At 43.5% G+C, this 26,418-nt stretch overlaps 1 protein-coding gene across 2 annotated transcripts in view; it reads right to left on the bottom strand.

The window, feature by feature from the left end:
• Positions 1–26,418, bottom strand: part of CFAP52 (cilia and flagella associated protein 52) — a 44,257-nt gene that overhangs the window by 15,614 nt on the left and 2,225 nt on the right. For both annotated transcript variants that reach the window (XM_053211776.1, XM_027047703.2), the window contains exons 2-8: positions 20,588–20,787; positions 19,580–19,716; positions 15,437–15,565; positions 11,831–11,930; positions 10,792–10,908; positions 7,520–7,620; positions 4,518–4,688 (exon numbers count right to left, since the gene is read on the bottom strand). In XM_053211776.1, coding sequence (XP_053067751.1) covers positions 4,518–4,688; positions 7,520–7,620; positions 10,792–10,908; positions 11,831–11,930; positions 15,437–15,565; positions 19,580–19,716; positions 20,588–20,787 — 955 coding nt within the window. The remainder of the gene's footprint in view (positions 1–4,517; positions 4,689–7,519; positions 7,621–10,791; positions 10,909–11,830; positions 11,931–15,436; positions 15,566–19,579; positions 19,717–20,587; positions 20,788–26,418) is intronic.

The raw sequence follows: 26,418 nt of genomic DNA, 5'->3' as shown, positions 1-26,418 counted from the left end.
ATTGTGACCTGGCTGAAGTCGGATGCTTAACCGACTGCGCCACCCAGGCGCCCCTTTTTTTCCCTTTTTAACTGAATACATTCACCAACTGTGTTCAGCTTGAGTGGCAGAAAGATGGACCTTACAGGCTTACCATATCAGAAGCCAGGCCCTGAGGTCATAAGAACACCTGGAAACTAGGGGAAAATCCCCAGAAGCAAGGAAACCATGGAGAGGATGAGTTTCATCTCTGCACAAATCCTTGGGAGGATGCTAAATTACACAAGCCCACGGGCTTGCCCAGAACCTGTACAAAAAAGTAGCCGTGGGAAGCCATGAAAATGTCAGCTGCTGCATTCTATGAGAAAGATAAAGTTTGCAGTTTGAGTCCAGGCCAAGAATCCTCAGAGAATACTACAGAATTCAGAGTTACTGCATTATATGTAGATGTAGATATGTATGCAGATATACATGTATATAGATAATATGTCTGTAGATAATACATATATGTCGATAATATGTATTACCTATTATGCTGAGTTTTCAACAAAAAGTAATTAGACATGCAGAAAAATAGGAAAATACGAGTCAAGAAAAAGGCAGTCAAAAGAAACTGACTCCAAGTAGATCAAGGTATTGGATTAACAGGCAAAGACTTTAAAGCAACTATTTAAATTGCATTCAAAGTATTAAAGGAAACTATGATACCAATAAATTAACAGATAGGTAATACCAACAAAGAACTAAAAACTATATTTTATTATACTTATAAATTATTATAATACATATTTATGACAAAGATTTATGACCCTTTTAAAACAAAAATTATAATTTTGTATCAATGGGTTAATAATATGAATAGGTAGGCATACATGAAAACAAAAGCACCAAGAATAAGAATGGGGGTAAGAGAAGTTGTCGCAAAGTTCCCAGACTGCATTTTACTTGAAGTAATTCAACATTAACTCTAAGCAGACTGTGATATGTTAAAAATGTACATCATCATCCTTAGAGCAGCCATTAAAAAAAATTAATGCAAAGATGTATAGGTAGAAAGCCAATAGAGAAATGAAAATGTAACACTAACAACATTTGATTAAAGCAAAAGGTGGAGGGCGCCTCGGGGAGCTCAGTCGGCTGAGCGCCCGACTTCGACAAAGGTCATGATCTCACAGTTCGTGGGTTTGAGCCCCGCGTTGGGACCTGTGCTGATGGCTCAGAGCCTGGAGCCTGCTTCGGATTCTGTGTCTCCCCATCTCTCGGGCCCTCCCATGCTCACGCTCTGTCTCTCAATAATAAATAAACGTTAACAAAATTAAAAAAAAAGAAAAAACAAAAGGTGGAAGGAAAGAATAGAAGAACAAAGAACAGATGAGACAAAAGAAAAATAACAAAGGAAGATTTAATACTACTAGATCAAAAATTACATTAAGAGTAAAGTGGACTAAGCATTCTAAATAAAATGTAGAGATTTTTAGACTGGATAGAAAAGCAATAACTAATTACATGCCGTTTCAAGAGAAAAACTTTAAAGATACACTATACTGAAAGTAAAAGTATTTTGTAAAATATATACGAAGAACAACAAAGCTGGGATGAATACATTAATATCTTATTTCAAATCAAAGAGAATTACTGGAAATGAAGAGGGTACACTTAATAATGATTAAAATGTCAATACATTAGATGTGCATATATATATGCTAATGTGCACACACACACATACACACACCCTTCAAAAATACATGAAGCAAAAACTGACAGAAATAAAGGAAGAAATCAATGTTCGTTGCTTGAGGCTTTAACACACTTCTCTCAGTTAAATGATAAAATTATTGACAAAAAAAACTACTAAGGATAAGCTATGTATGACAGTCACATTAAAAGGTTCCATAGAGAAAAAAATATGACCTCCAAAATACATAATGAATTGTTCCATTTACATGAAGGTCAAAAGCAGGTAAAATGAATCTATGGGGCTAGAAGCCCAGGTAGTGATTCTCTTTAAGGAAAAGGGTAAGGGTAGTGATTAAAAGGGGTGTTTTGGGTGATGGAAATATTCTATTGTTTGACCAGGTGGTAGTCATATAGGTGTGATATTTCATTGAGGCGGTTACTTATGATTTATATACTTTCTGTAAGTATATTTCAATACAAAGTTCATGAAAATACTTTTTATACCTAGCCACATTATCACTGAAATCCGAGGGTAAAACAAAAATATATTCAGATTAGTAAGGACCAAATTTTCTATACACAGACTATCTCTGAAAGAATTACCACCCCCCACCCCTTCCCCCATGAACAACATAGAAAAAAATCAAATAGGGAGATGTGTGAGAGAAAAAGAGGGTGATAAAAGCAAAAAACAAAAGTTATAGTTAAAGCTAAAAGTAATTATTTGTAAAAGATAATAACTATATAATCTGAGTCTAATTCTAAACAATGTTATCATCAGAGACGGTGAGAGGGAAATACAATATGCCGAGACTCTTGCTCCTTTGGAAAATATGATATAAATGTTGGTTAACTCTAGTGTTTGAAAGAAAAATAATTTATATTAGAAATTCAAGGGTAAATCACTAAGTGAATAAAAACAAAGTGAATAGTTTCCAAGTCATGGGGAGCAGGGGAGGGGAAGGGAGGACCGAAAAACATGATGGCCACACAGCAAAAGACAAGAAAAGTAAACAAGAAAAAAAGAAACTTTGTTAAATAGAAAATATAAACTCATTTGACATAAATAAGTACGAACAGATCGAATTCTACGGAAGACCAAGACTTACCTAAAATTAAACAATAGCAATAGGTTGAAAAAAAGAGACAGTTTCTTTTGCTACAATGCATGTTTCTGTAATGTGTATTAGCTCATATGCAGTTGGCAAAGAGGCACGTGATGGCAGAATATTGCAGAAGTTGCTTTGGTTCATACATATTTTCCCCCAATATATCAATGCTTTGGCGTACAAAGTAATAGCAGCTGAAAACAATGTACATTAACACAGATGAATCAGCAAGGAGAGGAAGCGTGTGTTCCCTTACATGATGCTCATTTACCCCACGTCCTTCCTCTGGGCTCAGTTTTCTCCACAGCTGGGCGGGGGGAGGGGGGAGGGAGCAAAGCAGGAAGAGGGTAGTGACTCTTAACAGGTTCCTTTGGGGATAATGCAACGTTCTACAATTAGATTATGGTGATGGTTGCACAACTCTGTAATACGCAAAAATGATTGAACTGCACACTCTAAATGGGTAAACTTTATGGTAGGTGAATTATATTTCAATAAAGCTGTTTAAAAAAAAAGGAGGTGGGGAGAAAAAGAAGAGTTACAAATCCTGTATTCGAAAAGATAGTTGAAAATCTGCTCTTATAAAAGGCCCCAGGGGCCAAATAACTTTTACCAATTGATTCTACCAAGCTCCTTAGAAAAAAAAGGAAAACAGTGAGATGGAAAGAAAATGACCAATCAGTTTTATTTTTTTTTTTAATTTTTAAAAATTTTTAAATGTTTATTTTTGAGAGAGAGAGAGAGATCGATCTGCAAGGGGCAGAGAGAGAGGGAGACACAGAATCCGAAGCAGCCTCCAGGCTCTGAGCTGTCATGACAGAGCCCAATGTGGGGCTCCAACCCATGAATGTGGGGCTCAAACCCACGAACCGGGAGATCATGACCTGAGCTGAAGTCAGATGCTTAACTGACTGAGCCACCCAGGCGCCCCTGACTAACCAGTTTTCCAAAAAGATCCCCCTGGTAGGAAGCACGAGCCATTTTCACTCTTAGAAACATTTAGAAGAACCCACTTTCAAGGACTCAGGGAACCCAAAGCACATTTCATGATCGTGAGCAAATTCAAGTTTTGCAAATTCAAGTTCATGCTGAGGAAGGTCAGAGCAAAACCTGTCTGATCAGCTTTGTGGGATGAATGTTGCCAGAGACAAAATGTATTTCAAAAGCAAATCATGGCAAACGACTGTTTTTTGATGTCACAGCTGCTAATGGTTGTTTCACTTGTTTTGTGTGGGATTTACCAAGAAATCCAGAAGATCACCAAGAGGTCCAGGAGACGTCCTGAGGCCACCACCGTTAAGTATGCCCAATCTAAAAGACCCAGCTGAAAGAAGTTTGAAAAAAGGCACTACTAAGGTTTCTCCAGACAGCATTGCGAAAACAGAAATGTTTCCCTGATGGGCTTATTAGAAAAGCCAACATTCAAAAGAAGCCCAAATTTCAATTGTGAAAACATGGAGCGACATGGTGAAGGTAATAGAAATAATTATTGTTAAGAATTCTTATTAAATAATAAGAAAATACCAGCATTATATTTATAATTATTACTGTAATTAACGATATTAAATTACAATTGCTATTAAGATAACTGACTCTAATCGAAAACCTTAAGGACAAAAAAAAAAATCACAATTATGTTAATGGATGTTGAAAATGCATTAACGTGATAAAACTACATTTCCTGGCACACTGTGTCAGACCTCCATGTTTTCATTGATGTTAGGAGCAAAAGTCCTTTGCTCTTCTACTTACAATGGAAAGACAATGTCCTGGACAGCTTCAAAGTGACAGGTTGCAATGAGAGTCTCTTTGAAATCCGTGAAGTTGACCCGATAAATGTGGGATTCTTCCGTTCCTACAAAAAAGTGGTGTCCTTCCCCTCGAAGGGTGATAGAAGTGATGCCACCTTGTAACTGGATTTTCCTTCCAGGAGAAGCAAGAAGGTGGAGTCACTCAATCAGGGAGTATTTATTACAGAGGATACAAATCAGGCATATGACCTGGGACATAACTTCAGGGAGGTGACGCGATCAGAGAGGCAGGAGTGACTCACAATATTGGGTGCCCGTGGTCAGCAGAGGGAGAGGCCAGCATGGTTTATGATAGTCGGGGGCAGGGGAGGGGGCTTCCTCAGCGACAGAGAGTCTAAAATGGGTTGTGAAACACTGGCAGGATCTGGATAGAGGGAACATTCCAGGCAGGCAATGCGCACAAACCACCATGGCAGTTGAATACTTTAATAATGCCATTTCTGGGAAATAATCCTAAAACTGGGGGAGGGGAGAAGCCTTGATGTCAAAGGATGTTATTATAACCTTAACGAAAAGAGAAAAAAGTTGGAACTATTTAATAATAACGGAATGGTTAAATCGTCTATGGGACGGCAACTTCTCAAAGATATTTGCCTGGCCAGTAAAGCCATGTTGAAGAGTTTATGGAGTATATGTATATTTTACCACAGTTTTTTAAAAAACAGTAATATTGAAAATGTTGATGATGCTCGCCTTAAGTAAAAATAAACCAGAAAATAGAATTTCATACACAAAATAAGTACAATTATTTCAAAATGTGTACGAAGAACGCAGACCGGGAGAAATAACAAGATGTTAGCGGTGACTATCTTCACCAGAACTTTCAGGGACTGTTTTCTCTTCTTCCACATTTCAGATCCTTCTGTTTCCCAAATGTTTAACAAGTATGAACTTTAAAAAAAAAAAAAAGAGCAGAAAAATGAATGAGGCCCTAAAAACCCAATCTTGCTCTGCAACCGATTTAGTTTTAACAATCAGAATGTAATAGGGGTTCTTGTGCAAGGGATCAGCGTGGGAAACGCAGTGTTTCACAAAGATCCATTTGTTGGTGGGATGCAGAACGGTTAATGAAGAAAGGATTGACCCCAAGTCACATGCCGGATTCTTCACTAACTAGATAGAGCTCTGCGACTCTGGATACATCGCCAGAAATCCCCGGGCCTCAGTCCATTCAACCGCAGAATAATTTCTCCTCTGCAGGGTCTCAGTGAGGATTAGAGATAATGGAGGTCATGTACATGAGGCCATGGAGGGCAGCCAATAGAAATACTGGCTATTGGCATGTGGGCTCCCTAGAAGACAAGGTGAAGGCCAGGGCTATGCGGGGCGAGGCCAGGGGTCCCTGAACTCCGCAGTGTGCTTCATCATAATACTTTCCTGACTTCTCACAGGAGCTACTTACTTAACCCATGAAAACCCAAGGAGGTAGAAATCACCGTATCCAAGGGGAGGCTATCCTGTCACACAAGGTTAGTTTGGAGGCTTACACAGCACAGACCCTGTAATAAGTGCCTTGAATCTAACCATCTTCGTTACAATGGGGACATCATGTCTGTGTATTCAAAACAAGGTGTTAGAAAACTAGGGGGTCCATTTTTTTATACTCACTCCATGTATCCAGAGTCTAACCAACGCTGCCCTGGAGTAGCCTCCCTCTCTTAGTCCCCTTCACACAAACATAAAACCGGTCCCCATATATTCTCAAGAAGACCTATCCGGGGGGCACTGAATTTAAAATTGCTACCTGTCCCCTCTCTCTTCAAACCCTAGTCCCCCCTTCCTGTATCTCCAACTCCATTTGTCTCCATGGTTCTCACCAGCCTTCAATACGATGTAATTCCTTGTTTACTGTGTTACTGACCGTCTTCTCCCTCCTGCTGCAACGCCAGCTCCATGAGAGCAGGGTCTTTTCCCTTCATTTGTTTGCTTTGTTCGTTGCCGTACCCCACGCGCACCCGGAATAGCACCGGGTACCTAGTGAATGCTCGGCACAGATCTGTCCGAATGAAGACAGCTGATGCACTTCCTACAATCCTGTAGCTCCCTTGGGGCTGTGCCGAGGCCACAGGGAGCGTATTTAGGGCCATCTGATTTTGCTGAAACTCCGTTCAAGTTCTACCTCTGCCCCTCTGCCCACTACCCCCGTGGGATCGCCCCCTTCTCTGACGTCCTTTGTAACATATCTATAATACGTTCTACTTTATCTGGACTATGAGATTTGTGTATACATATTATCTTGTATTCCGAGGACTTTTTCGTACGTGTAGAACTTATCCCCAAACCAGACTCTAAGTTCTGGAAGGACAAAGACCATATCTTACTTTCTTTATGTTTTAATAGCATCTGGCACACTGGTTTGGACACAGGTGCTCAATGAACACTTATTAAGGACAATGGATAAAGTTTTCTTGCGTTTCATTTTAATTGGATAATCCATAAAGAGTACATGGTGGAGTATCTACTACAAAGAAGTAGCTGGTGAAGGTTGGCTATTTGTATCAAGACTTGTATTCAAACGAATAGTAGTAGTCGTACCAGCAGAGTGCCTGACGCATAACAGGTACGCATGGCATCAGAAATTCTACTGAATACGCAAATTTTCAAAGTTTGAAATTTGAGGTTATTGGCTGGGTATCTTTATAACCGCGTCTTATCTGCCGTCATGGCTCCATGTATCAAGTGAAATCATAATTTATGTGTTTATTAGAAGGGCAGTATCCCCCTTTGGGTCATCGGGGGCTACTTTGTCTCGATTCAACATGAGCTATTGTGTTTTCACCGACAGCGAAATCATCGGTTGTGATTCCAACCGCTCGTTTTCACAGTAAGATGCAACTCTTTTACCAGATACGACTTTGCCAATATCTCACAGCCCCTGGCTTTACGCAGACCTCCCGCTGGTGGGTCTTTCCCCATCCCAACCCCACGGAGTCTGGAACTTACTTGATGGGTTTGTAGCTGGGGCTTTTACAGAAGACCAGCAATCCGGCTCCGGAACCCACCAACAACCCCCCCATCTTCAGGCACTTGATGGTGGACACTCCCTGTTGGGGGAGAAACAGCACTGAGAGAAAGGCCAAATGGTTTCATCGGGAAGAGTCAGCGTGTGGCCTGGGACGAGGGATGGCCAGGGGGTTATGTCAGTGCTGGCACGTGTTGTCTAGAGAAAGCTCATGAAGGGATCGCCTGGGATGCACCCCTAGGCTGGACACAAGGGCCCAGTGCCAACAACGAGCCTCCGTGCCGGAAGTAGCCTTCCCGGTCCGGCAAGGACCAAGCATGCTTCACCAAACCTCCTCCCTGTAAAGCCAGCTGTGCGTTTTGAATGCATCAAACATAAATACTTTACATCCACTCACATGGAGTGAGAGAAGGAGATGGAAAGACAGCCACACAAGCAGCCACTGTTTTCACCAGAATTTAATTCTTTTTTTTAATGTTTATTTAATTTTGTGTGAGAGGGAGAGAGAGAATGTGTGAGTGGGAGAGGGGCAGAGAGGGAAGGAGAGAGAGAATCCCAAGCGGGCTCCACACTGTCAGCGCAGAGCCTGACGCGGGGCCCGAACCCACAAACTGTGAGATCGTGACTCGAGCAGAAGTCGGACGCTCAACCGACTGAGCCACCCAGGTGCCCCCAGAACTTAATTCCTACACTTATACCTCTTATAACCCCTCATTGTTTGGTGACTATATTTTCTGAACTAAAGCATGCAGTATATAACCTTACCAACGATAGGATGTATTTAAACTCAAAGCCATCTTCGAAGTTTGGGGAGATTGGATGGTTATTTTACAGCACCCACTGTGAAGTTCTGATTTTAAAATGTGCATGACCAATATTTCATGGTAAAGCTTTCGGTAATAGTACAGCTAGTGACTTTTTTCAGGCTTGTCTTAACAAACTTTGACCATCATAAAACAAATATTATGTCCCTTCGAGTTACATTACGTTGAGTTCTGCCTGTTCTGGTTCAAAAAGCATTTCATGTTGGAGAGGAAAAAGCAAGGTTCCAGAATATGAAGGCATGGAGCAGAATTATGTGGCTCCCCCTCCCCCTGTCTGGCTGCCCCAGTTCCAGAAGCACTGTGGGAGGACAAGTCAATAAATGCCTGGCCCGTTGTCCAGGGAGATGACCCAGGAGTGAATATTCTTAGCATGTGTCTGGGGACTTGGGGAAGCAAGAGATAAAGTGTTCAACAGGGCCTCAAAGTGTGATTTCTTTTTTCTTTTTTTATATTTTTAATTTTTTAATGTTTATTTTTGAGAGACAGAGAGAGCGAGCGTGAGCAGGGGAGGGGCAGAGACGGAGACACAGAATCCGAAACAGGCTCCAGGCTCCGAGCTGTCAGCATGGAGCCCCACGTAGGGCTGGAATCCATGAGGCTGAAGATCATGACCCAAGCCAAAGTCAGATACCTAACTGATTGAGCCACCCAGACGCCCCTAAGTAGATTTTCAAAATGGGTTACTGCCCAAGATCACGTAATATTCCAAACAAATGTGTTCAGTGATACTTCCTATCCCTTCATCCCGTAAGAGTTATGTAAGAGTTCCGGGATGCCTGGGTGAGCATCCGACTCTTGATTTTTGGCTCAGGTCATAATACCAGGGTCGTGGGATCGAGCCCCACATGGGGCTCTGTACTGACAGCGTGGAGAGCCTGCTTGGGATTCTTCCTCTCCCTCTCTCTCTGCCCCTCCCCTGCTCTCTCTCTCTAAAATAAAAAACAAAAAGAATTACTTTCTTTCTACTTGTGTAAGAGGCATCTTAGAATCATTTCTTTATGGAATTTACCGTCAGGCTTAAATGGTTAGGAGTAAACCATTCACAGTGCACTATGCAAGGCACGTAGGTACCAAAAGCTTGAGAAACATGAGGACGGCCAACAATTTTTTTTTTGGGGGGGGGAAATGTGGTTAGATCCCAAGTGCTGGGGGAAGAGGGTGCAAAAAATATCCAGATCAGTACTTTTCACACGTTTTATGGGGCCCTCTGGCAGTATCTCAGGAGTTGGAAACAGCAGGGTTCTGAGCTTTGCTCTCCTTGAACCGATCTGTGTTAGCTTTTATCTGTTTAACATACTGGAATCTGCCTCCTAAAAATAACTTGGACAACATTATCGAGACTACATCTCGATCTCCTGTGGCATTATTTCTAAACCCTTCTCTACCCGTACTATAGCTTTTTCTCACTCTTAGGCATGTCCTTGAAAACTTGAGTATTATTAAAAAAACAACAACAACAACAACAAAACTTGAGTATTATTAAATGGCTGCATGATTAAGGAAACCCTAACATCTTCCCAGAACATGGTTCAGGATTCCAAGTCTTCTCGGGAATATCTGCTGAGTGGATAAGTATCTAAGCTTAGTTAGGACCATCTGCTCTCAAATGCAAAGATTAGTGGAAACAGCCCTTGTTAACTTTCTGGGGGTACTGAAAACAGCCGCGCTTACTCTGTGAAACTCTCTTTTGATCGCATTACATTTTATTTTGGTTTAGATATCAAAGTCTTTCTGGACTTTCAGCCAGAATTACTAGGAACCCTGCAAATATAAAAATCGACAGCTTCTAGGGGCGCCTGGGTGGCTCAGTCGGTTAAGCGTCCGACTTCGGCTCAGGTCGTGATCTCGCGGTTGGTGAGTTCGAGCCCCGCTGTGCTGACAGCTTGGAGTCTGCAGCCTGCTGCAAATTCTCGTGTCTCCCTCTCTCTCTGCCCCTCCCCTGCTCATATTCTGTCTCTCTCTGTCTCTCAAAAATAAATAAATGTTTTAAAAAATTTTTTAAAAATCGACAACTTCTAGGTCTTGCTTATGACTTACGGTGCTGGCTGGAGTTAAAATCTAAGACTAGTTATTAGATTGGGACAGAAATTACACGCACATGCATGTCTATATGTGGTATTATAGATCAAAAAGCACGTTTCTCTTATATATGGTAACAGGGCTGTCGAAATGTTGGCAGCAACGTGGTTATAAATCACAGAGCCGCAGGCCCTGTGCTTGGAAGGTCTGATTCCCTAACTGAGGATGCTGACAAATACGTTTGCTCAGGGAAGAAGTTTATGCACCTTGCAAATTTCGGCGTGGCCTTGGGTACAACATACACTTTTTCTTTTGAACGCAGACTCTTAATGTAGGTCCGTGCTACCAGTGGAGGGAGGAAATCACCGGAAAAGAGCAGGGCAGAGCAGACTCTGGGGGTCTCTACTCACCAGGCTGAATTTGTCCTTCGCAGGCCCAGTGTCTGCCAGCAGCTTGGTCCTTGGGTTCATTTTCAGAATATCTCCAGTTGTGGTACCAAGGTAGAAAAAGCTATCATCGACGGCAATCTGATCAGAGAGGAGGAGGGACGTAAAGGCCTGTGTTTTTTTCTCAGCGATGCCCGTGGGCCCTGATCAGGGAGGGGACAAACTTTCTCTGAGGCCCCATAAAGACCTCCAAAGGTGCTCACGGCTACTTCAATTTCTGCAGACTCTACGATGGGTAAGAACAGCCTCAGGGGGGTGGGGGGGTGGGGGGCAGAATTAGGGCCAGACTCAGAAATGGAGGAAATATGTGAGTCCAGTTAGCCTGTGCGTTTCCAGGGGAAGCCTATAGTGTCTGGCGTTAGATCCACACCCGTAGATATCCCGCCAGCTCCGATTCCGGAGATGCCTCTGTAGGGCGCCTGGGATGAAGGTTTGCTCCTCCAAACAGAATGTGTATTTGCTTTATCTCATATTTTCCAAAGTCTGTCTGTATAAAATGAGGACGCATTACCTAAAGAGAAATAAGTCCATGGGGAAGGGAGTCATCTGTGTGAACGTATGCGTCCACATTAAAAACATAGGAATAATTCCTCTTTATAGAAGAGACTGCGTTTCAACCATGAGTGTCACTGTTGGGGACTTTATTTCCAGTGGTGGAAGCAAGAAACAGTGGCATGGGAGTGTGCTGCGGCCTCTGAATGCCTCCTGGCCATACGACTTCTGTCTAGGTGAGGCGGGTTTCTGGGGTCTGATGGAAGCCCCAGTCCCGGTAAAATGAGACCTTCCCGGAGCTGTGTCTGGGCAGTGAGTCTCTCCCTCACCTGTGCTTCCTCAATCAGCATCCCTTATGTCCAGATCTCACCTGCCTACCCCCAGCCCAAGGTACACACACTTACGTATGTGTGCACGTGAGCTGGCACACACACACACGCACACACATGCACACACCCCTTGGAATGTGTACCAATGGTTACAGACAGTAACACTTAAGAGTCATACTTACTGTAATACACATGACTATTCTTTTCATCTGACCGGTCTGGCACTCTGTTGGCCAGATTTTTCTATTTGGGAGATCCAGTTCCCATACTCGAATTGTCCCGCTGTGGAAGAGAACCCCAAGCAAATGGATACCCATGTAACAGCCTCTTCATATCTTCTCTGTTTTCTGTATTCCCCCTGAAGAGGCAGCTAAGGGGGACAGAACGGGGTATTGCTGAGGGTTTGCTAGGCCCAGGGTTCTCCTTAAAATCTTCCACTTGACCCTTCCAGCCACCCTCTGAGTAGTTTTTCGGATCCCGCCGCTGTCCAAATGAGAAAACGCAGAGCCCGAACACCAGCAGAGCAAGGATTCACACCCAGCGAGCGCTCTGTCCACTGCAGTGAGAGCAAACAGAAATGCCAAAAACTAAACAAATGAAGAGCAAACCAGGGGCGCCTGGGCGGCTCGGTCGGTTCAGCGTCTGACTCCTGATCGCGGCTCAGGTCGTGATCTCGTGGTTCGTGGGTTTGAGCCCCCTCTGGGTTCATAGCGCAAGGCCTGCTTGGGATTCTCTCTCTCTCTCTGCTCTGTTCATGCTTTCTCTCTCAAAATAAATAAATAAAGTAAAAAGAGAGAGCAAACCAGAGTTCCCTAAGTATGTTTCTTTTTTTTTAAGTTTATTTATTAAAAAAAATTTTAAGTTTATTTATTTTTGAGAGAGAGAGAAAGAGAGAGAGAGAGAGCAGGGAAGGGGCAGAGAGAGGGAATCCCAAGCAGGCTCCACGTGGTCAGCATAGAGCCTGACGCGGGGCTTGATCCCACGAACCATGACATCATGACCTGAGCCAAAATCAAGAGTCGAATGTTTAACCGACTAAGCCACCCAGGCGCCCCACTAAGTATGTTTCTTTCAAGGTCTACAGTTGTGAGGAAATATTTTCAAGAGCAAGTACTTCATTAGGGAGAATCCTGTCTTCATGAGAAAGGAGACTAAGTAACCGAAGGCCAAACGAAATCAGTACCTGACACGAGATTTGGCATATAACTGGCATTTACTCATTACATATTGAGCTAATTTGAATTTGTAACTGTAGAAACATATTGCGGTCAACATCAGAGCTGAAGCTAACAGTTGAAGGCAGGAAAGATTAATTTAAAAATAGATTGATCGGGGGGGGGGGGGCACCTGGGTGGCTCAGTCGGTTGAGCGTCCATCTTCGGCTCAGGTCACGATGTCATAATTCGTGAGCTTGGGTCCCTCATCGGGCTGTGTGCTGACAGCTTGGAGCCTGGAGCCTGCTTCAGATTCTGTGTCTCCCTTTCTCTCTCTGCCTCTCCCCTACTCACACTCAGTCTCTCTCTCTCTCTCTCTCTCTCTCTCTCTCAAAAATAAACAAGCATTTAAAAAAAAAAAAAAGATGGATCAGGGTGCCTGACTGGCCGCATCAGTACAGCATGTGACTCTTGATCTCAGGGTTGTGAATTTGAGCCGCACATTGGGCGTAGAGATTACTTAAGTAAGTCAACCTTAAAAGAAAATAAAAATAAAAAAACAAAAATAGGTCAAGTTCGGCTTTCCTTTTTTTTTTTTTTTTTTTTTAGCTTCCAGAGTTAGGCACATAGTAAGTGCTTAAGAAGTATTTTGAATGCTTTCTTATTTGAATACAAATCTATTTCTTGTTCCAATACATAATTTGCGTACTTTCAAAATTAAAAAAAAAATCAGCTTTTCCATGGTCTTCCTGGTGGATGTCACTTGGACGTCAAATTGGAATTTGCAGGATCTCTCATGAGGGATGATATAGTGGAGTATCTGAAATAGGGACCATCATGGAGGATATCATGGGTGCCATACCAGAAATCTTAACGCAGGAGTCCTTACTTGTTCTCGGCTATCACTGTCACATGCAACCAAAGCAGACCTAGAATACAGATTGTCCTTAAAAAATTTGTTAGGGGTGGGGCGGGGGTGGCGCCTGGGTGGCTCAGTCGGTAAGCCTCCCACCCTTGATTTAGGCTCAGGTCATGATCTCATGGTTCGTGAGTTTGAGCCCCACTGACAGTGCAGAGCCTGCTTCGGAGTCTCTCTCTCTTTCTCCCTCTCTCTCTGCCCCTTCCCCTCTCAGGTGTCTCTGTCTCTCTGAAAATAAATAAATAAACTTAAAAAATATATATATATATATTTTTCATTTGCAGGGCAGGGAGAGAGGGAGGGGAAGGGGGAGGAGGGGGACAGGGAGAAACAGGGAGAGGGAGAAAGGTGGAGGGGAGGGTGAGGGGGGAAGGAGGAGGAGGGAGGGGGAGGAGGGGCAGGGGAAGGAAGAACGAGGGGGAGGGGAAGGGGGGAAAGGGGCTTCAATTCAAGTTTAGGCTCCTGGAGTAAGGGTGTCCATGGACACCAGCAGCTGGACCCTCAGGAAACAAGGACCCCAACGAAGAAGCCCTGCGTGGCGGTGAGTCGCCTCTGAAGACAGGGGTAGGACACGGGCAGCTGCTTCAGGCTCAGGGCGCTCTCCTAGTGAGATTCGCTCCCTAGGGGCTGGCTTCCATTCGGCCAGCCAGTTTCATGGCCAGGAAGTAAACGCATGCACACACATAATTACCCCGGAACAAAGGCGGGCTGCATACCCCAGGGTGGGGGCTGGAAATGGCTGAGACGTAGGGCAGGACCACTTCTTTGATCTGGCTGAAAAGTAGCCAGTGAGGTCACAGATGGGAGCCAACAGAGGGGTTGAAAAAGATAGTCCCGCCCAACAGGTACCTCCACCCCACCGCATTCAGAGCTTTTTTTTCCTTTTTTTAATGGTTGTTTATTTTTGAGAGAGAGACAGAGCATGAGCAGGGGAGGGGCAGAGAGAGGGAGACACAGAATCTGAAGCAGGCTGCAGGCTCCGAGCTGTCAGTGCAGAGCCCCACGCGGGGCTCGAACTCACGAACCGCAAGATCGTGACCTGAGCCGAAGTGCGACGCTTAACCAACTGAGCCACCCAGGCGCCCGACAGCTTTTTGACCTCTGAACTGACACACCACATTAGAGAGGATGCTTTTGTGCGGACTTCACTTCAAACTCCAAGCAGGGCCCTGTTGGTGAATCTGTAAATTAACTTCTTCTGTTAGACAGATGCTGGCCTCTGGCTTGGTCCCCATTGGCTGGTGACAAGCTGTCACTGCTGGAAATGATCTCACGTGGCTAAAAATCAAACACCTGAGGGCTCCTGGCACGGTTCATTCGCAAACTCTCCTTTCAGGAGGCCTAACTCGAGAGCAGGTGCTAAGAAACGTCAACCTGTAAGCCAATCTGTGCATTCCGGCACATTCCCCTGGGAGCATGCATCGTAGGGCGTGTGTTATCAGTGACAAGTAACCGGAACCTGAAATCAATTCAGCGGGAAAGCAGACCCTTCTCAGGGGGAAGCACGGAATGCTCAACTAACCGGTATTTGAAAGACTTTCAGTTCAAAGGATGTTTAAGGACTGCAGCGTCATGCAAATTTACGACGGGAGGGGATTTGCCGGGACGAATACTATGTCCGCCCCCCCCCCCCCCCAAACTCGAGTGGACGTGCTTTCTGCACAAGCAAACGCAGACGTTTACGAGTTCTGAAAACGCCGACCGCAGACACGTACTTTCCGGCGGTAACGAACATCTTGTCTCGGCACCTCGAGAAGATCACTGTCGTGGCATTCCCCACGTTGAGGCCGGCCGCCGGGCTGCCACAGATGGCTTCTCTCTTGGCTATGTTCCACACCACCACACTGCCAAAACGAGAGGGACCGAAAAAGTCAGGGGAAGACAGGCTCTCACGGTAAGAAACAGTTTTTTGTTTTGTTTTTGTTTTTGTTTTTAATTTTATGTATTTTTATTTATTATTATTATTATTTAGTGGTTCTAGAAAGGAAAAAAAAAAAGGTTACTTCTAAAGGAACAAAAGAATTGACCCCCTTCCCCCACTAGATGTCTCCTCCATCACGCTGGGTATTAGAAGATTAGTGGGTGACACTGAAAATGTTTTGAAGGAAGATGGTAACGAGGCTAGAAACCAGTGATCCCATCAGTCAAGTCTGATGCTAAAATAAAGACATTTTCAGGGGCGCCTGGAAGCATCCCACTGCAGCTCAGGCCATGATCTCACGGTTCATGAGTTCGAGCCCTACATCGGGCTCTGTGCTGACAACCCAAAGCCTGGAGCTTGCTTCAGATTCTGTGTCTCCCTCTCTGTCTCTGCCCCTTCCCCGCTCACACTCTCTCTGTCAAAAATAAACATTAAAAAAACAAAAGACATTTGCAGATAGCCAAGGCATAAACGTTTACCACTCATTTGTCTCATGTAAAACAAAAGTTCCTAGGAGAAGTATTCCAGAACAGAACAATGCGATGAAGAGGACAGATGACATAAGGCACTGTTCCCACACTTGAACGTGCATCAGAATCACTTGGAGGGCTTGTTCAGACAGAGGCTGCCGGGACTCACCCCGAGAGCTTCTGATTCAGCAGGTCTGGGGTGGGGCCTGAGGTCTCGCTTTTCTAAAAGGTCCCCAGTGATGTCGATGTTGCTGGTCTGGGGACCACACTGTGAGAAGCACCGCTTTGGATCCCAGCTCCTTCTTTCTGGGTGTAATCACACAACTTAGTCCTAAACTGAATGTGTTCAGACAATAATACTAAAAATGCTGGGGAACACCGGAATCAAAATATTAAAGAAAAAGAAGGCTAATGTTACAAACTCTGTTAACGCAAAAGTATGTCTAGCTATGCTTCCCAAATTTTCTACATGTAGAAGGTATTATCACAGGCGCTCTAAAATCAAGGTATAACCAAGATTGGTAGGAATGAGGAGGTAGGAGGTGGTGTAAGAGCCATAATTTTTTTTCTTGGTAGGAAATCGATAGATAACCATCTGAAGTGGAAAACTCGAGAGAAATATCACTTAAAAAGTCAAAAAGTTATAATGATAAGTAAGTAATCTTCTCCAAAAAGACTCTTAAACCAAGTACATCATACCTAAAAGAAATGAAAACATACATCTACATCAAATCTTGCACATGAGTCTTCATAGCCGCATTATTACCAAAAGTCCAAAAGTGGGGAAGACCCAAAGCCCCACCCACTAGGAGCGCCTGAGTGGTTCAGTCAGCTAAACGTCCGACTTCAGCCCGGGTCACGATCTCACGGTTCGTGAGTTCGAGCCTCGCATCAGGCTCTGTGCTGACAGCTCGGAGTCTGGAGCCTGCTTTGCATTCTGTGTCTTCCACTCTCTCTGCCCCTCCCCCTGTCACCCTCTGTCTCTGTCCCTCTCTCAAAAATAAATAAACATAAAAAAATAAAACAAAATAAACAAAGCCCCATCCACTGATGGATGAAGAAAATGTGAAGAAAATAATACAATGGAATATTATTTGACAATAAAGAGAGTGAAGGATTGACACATGCCACAGCATGGATGGACCTTGAAAACATTATGCTTAATGAAAAAAATCAGCTACAAAAGGCCACATATTATATTATCCCATTCATGTGAAACACGGAGAACAGGCAAATCTCTGGAGACAGAAAGTGGATCAGGGTTGCCTGGGGCTGAGAGGGTAGTGGGGGAGCAGGAACGGGGAGTGACTGCTAGCGGGTGTAGGGTCTCTTCTTGGAGTGTTTAAAAATGCCCTAAAACTTTATGAAACTCTTGGTTTCGGTTCAGGTTGTTACCTCACAGTTTGTGAGTTCGAGCCCCTCGTTGGGCTCTATGGTGACGGTGTGGAGCCTGCTTGGGATTCTCTCTCTCAACTAACCTATGATAAAGGAAACAAGAATACACAATGGATAAAAGACAGTCTCTTCAACAAATGGTGTTGGGAAAACCGGACAGCTACGCGACACGCGAAAGAACGAAACGGGACCACCTTCTTATGCCATGGGCAAAAATAAATTCAAAACATATTAAAGACCTAACTGTGAGGCCTGAAACCATAAAACTCCTTCCTAGAAGAAAACACAGGCAATAGTCTCTTTGACAGTGACCATGGAAACGTTTTTCTAGATCTGTCTCCTCTAGCAAGGAAATAAAAGCAGAATTAAAACTACTGGGACTAAAGCACCAAAGCAAAAAGCTTTTGCACAGTGAAACCATCAACAAAACAACAAAGCAACCTACTGAATGGAAGAAGGTATTTGCAAATGACGTATCCAGTAAGGGGTCCAAATATATAAAAAATTTATACAACTCAACACCAAAACAACAGCAACAACAACAAAAACAAATTTAAAAATGGGCAGAGAATCTGAATACACATTTTTCCAAAGAAGACATAAAGACGGCCAACAGGGGCGCCTGGGTGGCTCAGTTGGTTAAGCGGCCGACTTCGGCTCAGGGCATGATCTCACGGTCCGTGAGTTCGAGCTCCGCGTCGGGCTCTGTGCTGACAGCTCAGAGCCTGGAGCCTGTTTCAGATTGTGTGTCTCCCTCTCTCTGACCCTCCCCCGTTCATGCTCTGTCTCTCTCTGTCTCAAAAATAAATAAATGTTAAAAAAAAAATTAAAAAAAAAAAGATGGCCAACAAACACATGAACAATGTTCAGTGTCACTCACCATCAGGAAAATGCGAATCAAAACCATAATGAGATATCACCTCACACCTGTCAGAATGGCTACAATCAAAAACATAAGAAACAACAAATGTTGGCAAGGATGTGGAGAGAAAGGCACCCTCGTGCACTGTTGGTGGGAATGCCAACTGGTGTGGCCACTGTGGAAAACAGTAGGGAGGTTCTCCCAAAAAAATTAAAAATAGAACTACCCTATGATCCAGTAATTTCACTCCTGGGTATTTACCCAAAGAAAATGAAGATGCTAATTCAAAAAGATAGATATTATTACTGTAGCATTATTTATAATAGCCAAGATATGGAAGCAATCCAAGCGTCCATCAACAAGTGAATGCACAAAAAAGACGTGGGATATATAAGAACATTCCTCAGCCACCAAAAAGAATGAAATCGTGCCATTTGCAACAACACGGATGGAACTAGAGGGTATGATGCTAAGTGAAATAAGTCAGGGAAACACAATTACTGTATGATTTCACTCACATGTGGAAATTAAGAAACAAACGAATGTAGAAAACACACACACACACACACACACACACACACACACACACACACAAAACAGACTCTTAAGTACTGACCACAGACTGATGGTTGCCAGAGGGGAGGTGGGTGGGGAGAAGGTAGAGATAGATAGAAGTCCACCTCAAAAGTCCATCTATCTCGATGACCACTGAGTAATGCCTAGAATTGTTGAATCATTGTTTTGTGCACCTGAAACTAATATAACCTTGTTTATTATACTTGAAAAAAATTCTTTTAAGTTTATTTACTTTGAGAGAGAGAGAGAGAGAGAGAGAGCAAGGGAGTCACAGAGAGGGAGGGAGCGAGGGAGAGAATCCCAAGCAGGCTCCACGCTGTCGTCACAGAGCCCGACTCGGGGGCTCAAACTCACGAACCGTGAGATCATGACCTGAGCCGAAACCGGATTCTCAACTGAATGAGCCCCCCCAGGTGCCCACCCAGGCATCACTGATTTTCTAAAGCTCCCCAGTGGGCTTCAGCATGCAGCTAAGGTCGAGAAGTGTTGCACTACCGTATTTTCCCCGTAGGCTTTTCATATGAGACACACACGAATGTGGACAGGCCGACAGAGAACATCGGAGGGGAGAGAGAGGATGACATAACTAGAAATATGCCCAGTGAAAAATAAGTAAACGTATTGAGTTCATTACCTTCCGTCGTCTGGGCCTCCTAGTGATACCAAGTACAAATCATTTGGTGAAAAGGCCAGTGCTTCGATTTTGCCCTTGTGAAGTGACAGCCGGGCAATCAGCTCCCTTTTCTTATAATCCCACAGAATGATATCTGCCTGGGGGCGAGAAGACACTGTCAGATCGCAGACCGGCTTCAGAAGAGTCCCAGCACAGAGCTACCTCTCTTGGTGAAAAACAATCAGTAAGAGCACTTTTCTGGAGATTAGACTGCGTCTCACAAACATTAAGGGCAAGAGGGAGGAAACCATTTAAAATTAAGCAGAGGGGGCACCTGGGTGGCTGAGTCGGTTGAGCGTCCGACTTTGGCTCAGGTCATGATCTCACTGTTCTGGGGTCGAGCCCCTCGTCAGGCTCTGTGCTCTGTGCTGACAACGTGGAGCCTGCTTGGGATTCTCTCTCTCCACCCCTCCCCTGCTCGCACACTTGCTCTCTTTCTCTCTCTCTCAAAATAAACAAACATTAAAAAAATATTTTAAAAAATTTATTAATTAAGCAAAGGGGCACTTGGGTGGCTCAGTTGGTTGAGCATCTGACTTCGGCTCAGGGCATGATCTCGTGGTTCATGAGTTCGAGCCCCGCATCAGGCTCTGTGCTGACAGCTGGAAGCCTGGAGCCTGCTTTGGATTCGGTTTCCCTCTCTCTCTGCCATTCCCCCACTCAAGCTCTGTCTGTCTCTCTCTCAAAATAAATAAGCATTAAAAAAAATTTTTTTAAATAAATAAATTAAGCAGGGACTTTTTGTTCCTGAGCATTATCAGTCCACTCTCTGCGGAGTCAGGTGTAAACACCAGAGTGCTTACTCTCAGCCGGAGGGAATAAAAATGAGCTCAAAGAGGAGGCCATGAGGAAGAAGAGGGGAAAACCAGGGACCATTGCAGAGCTGCCCTGAAGTTGGGGGGGGGGGGGTTCTAGGGAGTCACCTCAGCCGTATCGATTTACAAGGAACTATTTTTTCAGTTCATTCACCTTGAAACCCATGAATGTGACTTGCCCGGAGGCAAGGTACAGCCCACTCTTGGAGATGGCCACACAGGAGACGTTGTTGCTGTGGCCGTGCAGGAAGTTCTGTTCCTGAGTATTTATTGCCTGGATCAGGACTGTGCAGCCCAGGGGGAAAATCAAATGTTCCTGGTCAGGATGGCATTTCAGACCAGTGGGCACATGTCCTAGAAGAGAGAGATTAAAAATAGTAATGATTAAAGGAAGAAAGAAAGAAAAAACAAAGATGGTGATAATTAGGGGTGCCTGGCTGGCTCAGTGAGAACAGTGTGTGACTCTTGATCTCTCTGAATTCAAGCCCTGTGTTGGGTGTGGAGCTTACTTAAAAATAATAATAATAATTTAAAAAAATAGTAATAATTAGGTGCACAAGTAGCCTATATATGTATATACATATATATACAAACGTATATATACATACATACATATATATATATATATATTTTTTTTTTTTTTGATACAGGGGTGCCCGGGTGGCTCAGTCACTTGAGAGTCCGACTTCGGCTCAGGTCATGATCTCACGGTTCGTGAGTTCAAGCCCCGCGTCGGGCTCTGTGCTAACAGCTCGGAGCCTGGAGCCTGCTTTGGATTCTGTGTCTCCCTCTCTCTCTCTGCCCTCCCCTGCTTGCGCTCTGTCTGTCTGCCTGTCTCTCTCTCTTAAAAATAAATAAACATTAAAAAAATAAATAAAACAAAATTAAATACAAATTTTGAAATAAAAAAAATGTGAGTTCAACTAAAACAAGTGGGTTGGTGGGGGGGTAATAATATATGTAATTTTATTCCACTGACAAGGTCGGCCTAGTATACCACTTCTCAGACTTCAATGCATAAAATTGCCAGGGGATCTGGTTAAAATGCAGATTCTGATTTCAGGTCTGGAAGGGGAGCTGAGATTCTGAATTTCTTTTTTTTTTTTTTTTAACCCTTTTTTTTTTTAAATGTTTATTTATTTCTGAGAGAGAGAGACAGAGTGCAAGCGGGGGAGGACAGAGAGAGGGAGACACAGAATCCGAAGCAGGCTCCAGGCTCTGAGCTGTCAGTACAGAGCCCGATGCGGGGCTCAAACCCACAAACCGCGAGATCATGACCTGAGCTGAAGTCAGACGCTGAACCCAGACGCTGAACCCACTGAGCCACCCGGGTGCTCCTTGAGGTTCTGAATTTCTGACAAGTTCTCAGGAGATGCTGATCGTGGTCCAGGAACCTCACTCTGGAGAGCAAGGCCAATTCTTGGAATCCTGAGAAGCAGGAAATACCAACAGCCAGTCTGGGTGAGTGGAAAGCACAGTACGAACGTGAATTCTCTGCCCCCACTGCCCCCAAGGTAAAGATAATTTGGTTCCGAGTCACCACCAGGCGCTGCTCTAAGGAAGCCCAGACCTCTCACAGTGAGACCCCATCCTCCAGCTCTGTGGCAAGAACCATCACCCCAATTATAAACCTTTGCAATATGCTTTATTGTGAAAGAGAGGTCCTCCCTTATCACTCAACTTTGGCCAGAATTTGGGGGGCTAGGCTTGATACTATTTTACAGTACAAACCGTAAAGTCAACTTGATTAGTTAAAAATCATTTTTAGTGCCATGGTATTAAATGTATAGATTAAGGAAAAATAATTTTTATAATAATATATTCAATCTCCTTTCTAAAAACAGGATATGTTTTTCTACGAAATCTCCTTTTAGGGCTTCCATTTTCGATTTTTCTCCATAAAGATCTCACACATTTCTTAGTACATTTATTCCAGGGTATTTTAAAACCATTCTGTGGCTATCTCCTACTCCATCAAAAGAGTCATAAATATTTATTAATATCATGTTCTCATCTTTTAATGAATTCATCTTTTACATTTAACTCCCTCTAGAATTTATTTTGGTACAGAATGTGATTCCAGTAGCTAAATAGATCACAGATTTTTCTTTCTTTCTTTTTTTTTTTCTTTTGCTCAAATTGTCAAATGTATTTATTGACTAAACGATTTCTTTCGCTTTACTTGAGATTGTTCCTTTTTCCTGTCGTAAGTTCTCCAAAGCCTAAGGTTTCTGTCTTTGGGGGTGATCTGTCTGATGAGGTTTTGGGGTGATGGTGGGGTTCGGAGCTGACAGCCAAGAAAGAATTCTTTTTTTTTTATTTTATTTATTTATTTTTTAATTTTTTTTTAACGTTTATTTACTTTTGAGACAGAGAGAGACAGAGCATGAACGGGGAAGGGTCAGAGAGAGAGAGAGGGAGACACAGAATCTGAAACAGGCTCCAGGCTCTGAGCTGTCAGCACAGGGCCTGACGCGGAGCTCGAACTCACGAGCTGTGAGATCATGACCTGAGCTGCAGTCTGACGCTTAAGCAACTGAGCTACCCAGGCGCCCAAGAAAGAATTCTTAAAGACGTCTTTGGGGCAAAAAAGATGATTTTGTTAAAGCACGGGGACAGGACCTGTGGCAGGAAGAGCTGCACTGGGGCTGTGAAGAATGACTGGTTATATACCATGGTGTTGGGGGAGGTAAAGTCAAGAGGACGTTTCTTAAAGGGATTTCCACATGCGAAAAAGACTCTCAGGGTACTGGAGGCCTAGCTATTGTCAGGCCAAGGTTGGTTTTCACTCTAGCAAAACACTATCCTTAAGACAGTAGGGAGTTCCTGGACATTAGGCTATTGATAAGATTGCCCCCTTTTTTTCCCCCTAATTTTAAAAAAACATTTATTTATTTTTGAGAGACAGAGCGAGACAGAGCAGAGTGGGCGATGCATGGGGCGGGGGGGGGGGGGGGGGTAACACAGAATCCGAAGCAGGCTGCAGGCTCTGAGCTGTCAGCACAGAGCCCAAGGCGGGGCTTGAACTCACTGACTGTGAGATCATGACCTGAGCTGAAGTTGGATGCTTAACTGACTGAGCCACCCAGGTGCCCCTAGATTGCCCTTTTCTTGCAGTTGTACTAAGATATTTGTAAACCGAAGGTGACTCTATCAGTTTAACCATTTGTTGTCTGTCTTCTCCTTTGTTCTTGGGCAGCCAGGAATGTCACACATCCTACCTGCGGGGGACACACATCCCACCTGGGGCGAGGGGGGTGGGGCATGGGTATGCTAGTTTGTGCTTTGCCCTCAGCTTGTCCTATGCTCCCTCTTCATGTTCATATATACATTTTCAATTGCAGTTACCTAATAAGCAATCATTTGACTATCCATATGGAAAAAGCAAAATCAGATCCCACCTCACACCATCCACAAACAATACAATAGGTAGATCAAGGACCTAACTGTGACAAATAAGACTTCATGTGTACACAAGTTGTAGGAGATGACTTCTTAAACGTGCCACAAAGAGAGCAAATCCTAACAGAGAAGGCCACCCTAGTCATCCAGTTATGTTATGAACCTAAGACTTCTGATGACAAATGACAAAATGAAAAGAAAAACCCAAACCAGGAGAAGATGTTTGCAATGTACGTAATAGATAAGGATTATATCCAGAACATACAAAGAGCTACCACAAACAAATAAGAAAGCACAAACTGCTCCAATGGCAAAATGAGCAAAGGCTATGAACAGGCAATGTAGGAGGGAGGAAATTAAAAAAAAAACAACCAATAAACATGTGAAACTATAACCATCAAAGTAATGCGAATTGCATCCCAAATGAGACACTGTTTCATTTCCATCATAACAGCTAAAATTAAAAAGGCCGATAATAGCAAGCGTTAGCGGTGATGTGAACAAAAGGAAATGCTCATACAACTGCGTTGTGGGAAGGTACTTTGGTGGAATAGCTTTGGAAAACAACACAGCCAGGTTCAGAATGGTTGAGCATGCACACACCCTAGGACCCAGGTGTTCCACTCTTTGGTACGTGACCTAGAGAAATACTTGCAATTGTGTCTACAGGCCACTACAAAGGTGTTCACTGCAGCCTTGCAGCCTTGTAGTAGCAGAAAGTTGCAAATAAATTAAAAGAGCATCTACGGGGAATAGATAACTAATGTTGGTGTATTTACACAAGGGAGTAGCGGAGTTAAATTCATCGCGGAGTTAAATTAATCGACATGAGAAGATTGCATAAATGCTGGGTGGAAAAAAAAGCAGGCTTCAGAATGTGTGCAGGATGAAACCATTTCTATAAAATATAAAAACTTGCACACTTACAGTATAAATTATTTATAGGTAGCATATTTAATATTTTACACACACCGTAAGCTTTGAAAGCATGGCTGGGAAGGGTTCACATTAACTTCAGGGTAGTGGTTGTCTCTACAGAGGGAGAAAGGATAGGATAGTGTGATAGAAGAGAGGACTTAAAATGTGTACTTTTTTCTCAAAAATATTAACTCAAGGGGCGCCCGGGTGGCTCAGTCAGTTGAGCTTGACTCTTGATTTTGGCTCAGGTCACGATCTCACGGTTTGTTGGATTGAGCCCCACATCAGTCTCTGTGCTGTTAGTACAGAGCCTGCTTGGGATTCTGCCTCTGTCTCTCTGTCTCTGTCTCTCTCAAAATAAAGAAAAGACATAAACTCAAAAAAATTAACTCAAATAAGAAACAGTATCAAAACTTGCTAATCCTGTGTGCATTACTTGGTATTTATTACGGCATTCTAAATTTCTGTTGCACTATTTTATGATAAAAATAAAAGAGCCCTATATGTAACCCCTGCACAGGAGCACCTGAGTGGCTCCGTTGGTTAAGCTTCGGACTTCGGCTCAGGTCATGATCTCACAGTTCATGGGTTCGAGCCCTGCGTCAGGCTCTCTGCTAACAGCTCAGCGCCTGGAGCCCACTTTGGAGTCTGTTTCTCCCTCTCTCTCTGTCTCTCCCCCACTCAAACTCTGTGCTAAGGGAAAATGTACATGGCATAGTGCTAAGTGGAGTTAGGTAGGAAAAAAAAGTCTAAAATTATACAGTATGAGCCCCCGTTCATTTAAAAAAGGTTTAGGGGTGCCTGGGTGACTCAGTCAGTTAAACACTGACTTCAGTTCAGGTCACGATCTTGTGGTTCGTGAGTTCGAGCCCTGTGTTGGGCTGGGAGCCTAGAGACTGTTTTGGATTCTGTGTCTCCCTCCCTCCCTCTCTCTCTCTTCCCCTCTCCCCGTGCATCACTCTCAAAAATAAATAAACATTAAAAATTGTTTTTAAAAAGGGGCACCTGGGTGGCTCAGTTGGCTAAGCATCCCACTTCAGGTCAGGTCATGATCTTGCCGTTTGGGAGTTCAAGCCCTGCATTGGGCTCTGTGCTGACAGCTCAGAGCCTGGAGCCTGCTTCCGATTCTCTGTCTCCCTTTCTCTCTGTGCCCCTCCCTCGCTGGTGCTCTGGCTCTCAAAAATGAATAAATGTAAAAGAATAAAAAATGAAAATGAAAAAAAAATTTTTAAAAGTTTATATGTAAATATATATTTGAAAGAACCACACCAAACCTTTAACAGCACTATCTTTGCAAAATGTAACGATGGCTGATTTTTCTTTGGGCTTCACTGTATTTTTCCAGTTTCCTAAACTCTTCTTCTTAAGTGTGGCTATGGATTTATCCCTGTATTCTCAGAACATAGCATACTATTTGGCATATAGTGGTTCTATAGAAATGTGTATTTGACTACAGGAAAGAATATAATATAAATTGTCACAAAACCAGCGAAGTAAAAATAATTCCATTAATTTGGGCCATTTTAAAAAGGCCAAGATAACTAGTAATGGCCATGGAAGGCACTGGAATATAATGTACCATCTATTTACTCTTTTTTTATAACTTTTTTTTAATGTTTAAAGTTTATTTTAGCTAAAGAGAGAGACAGAAGGAGAGAGAGAGAA

This window comes from Acinonyx jubatus, chromosome E1 (assembly GCF_027475565.1).
Source record: "Acinonyx jubatus isolate Ajub_Pintada_27869175 chromosome E1, VMU_Ajub_asm_v1.0, whole genome shotgun sequence".
NCBI lineage: Eukaryota > Metazoa > Chordata > Mammalia > Carnivora > Felidae > Acinonyx > Acinonyx jubatus.
This window is presented reverse-complemented; position numbering and strand designations above follow the sequence as displayed.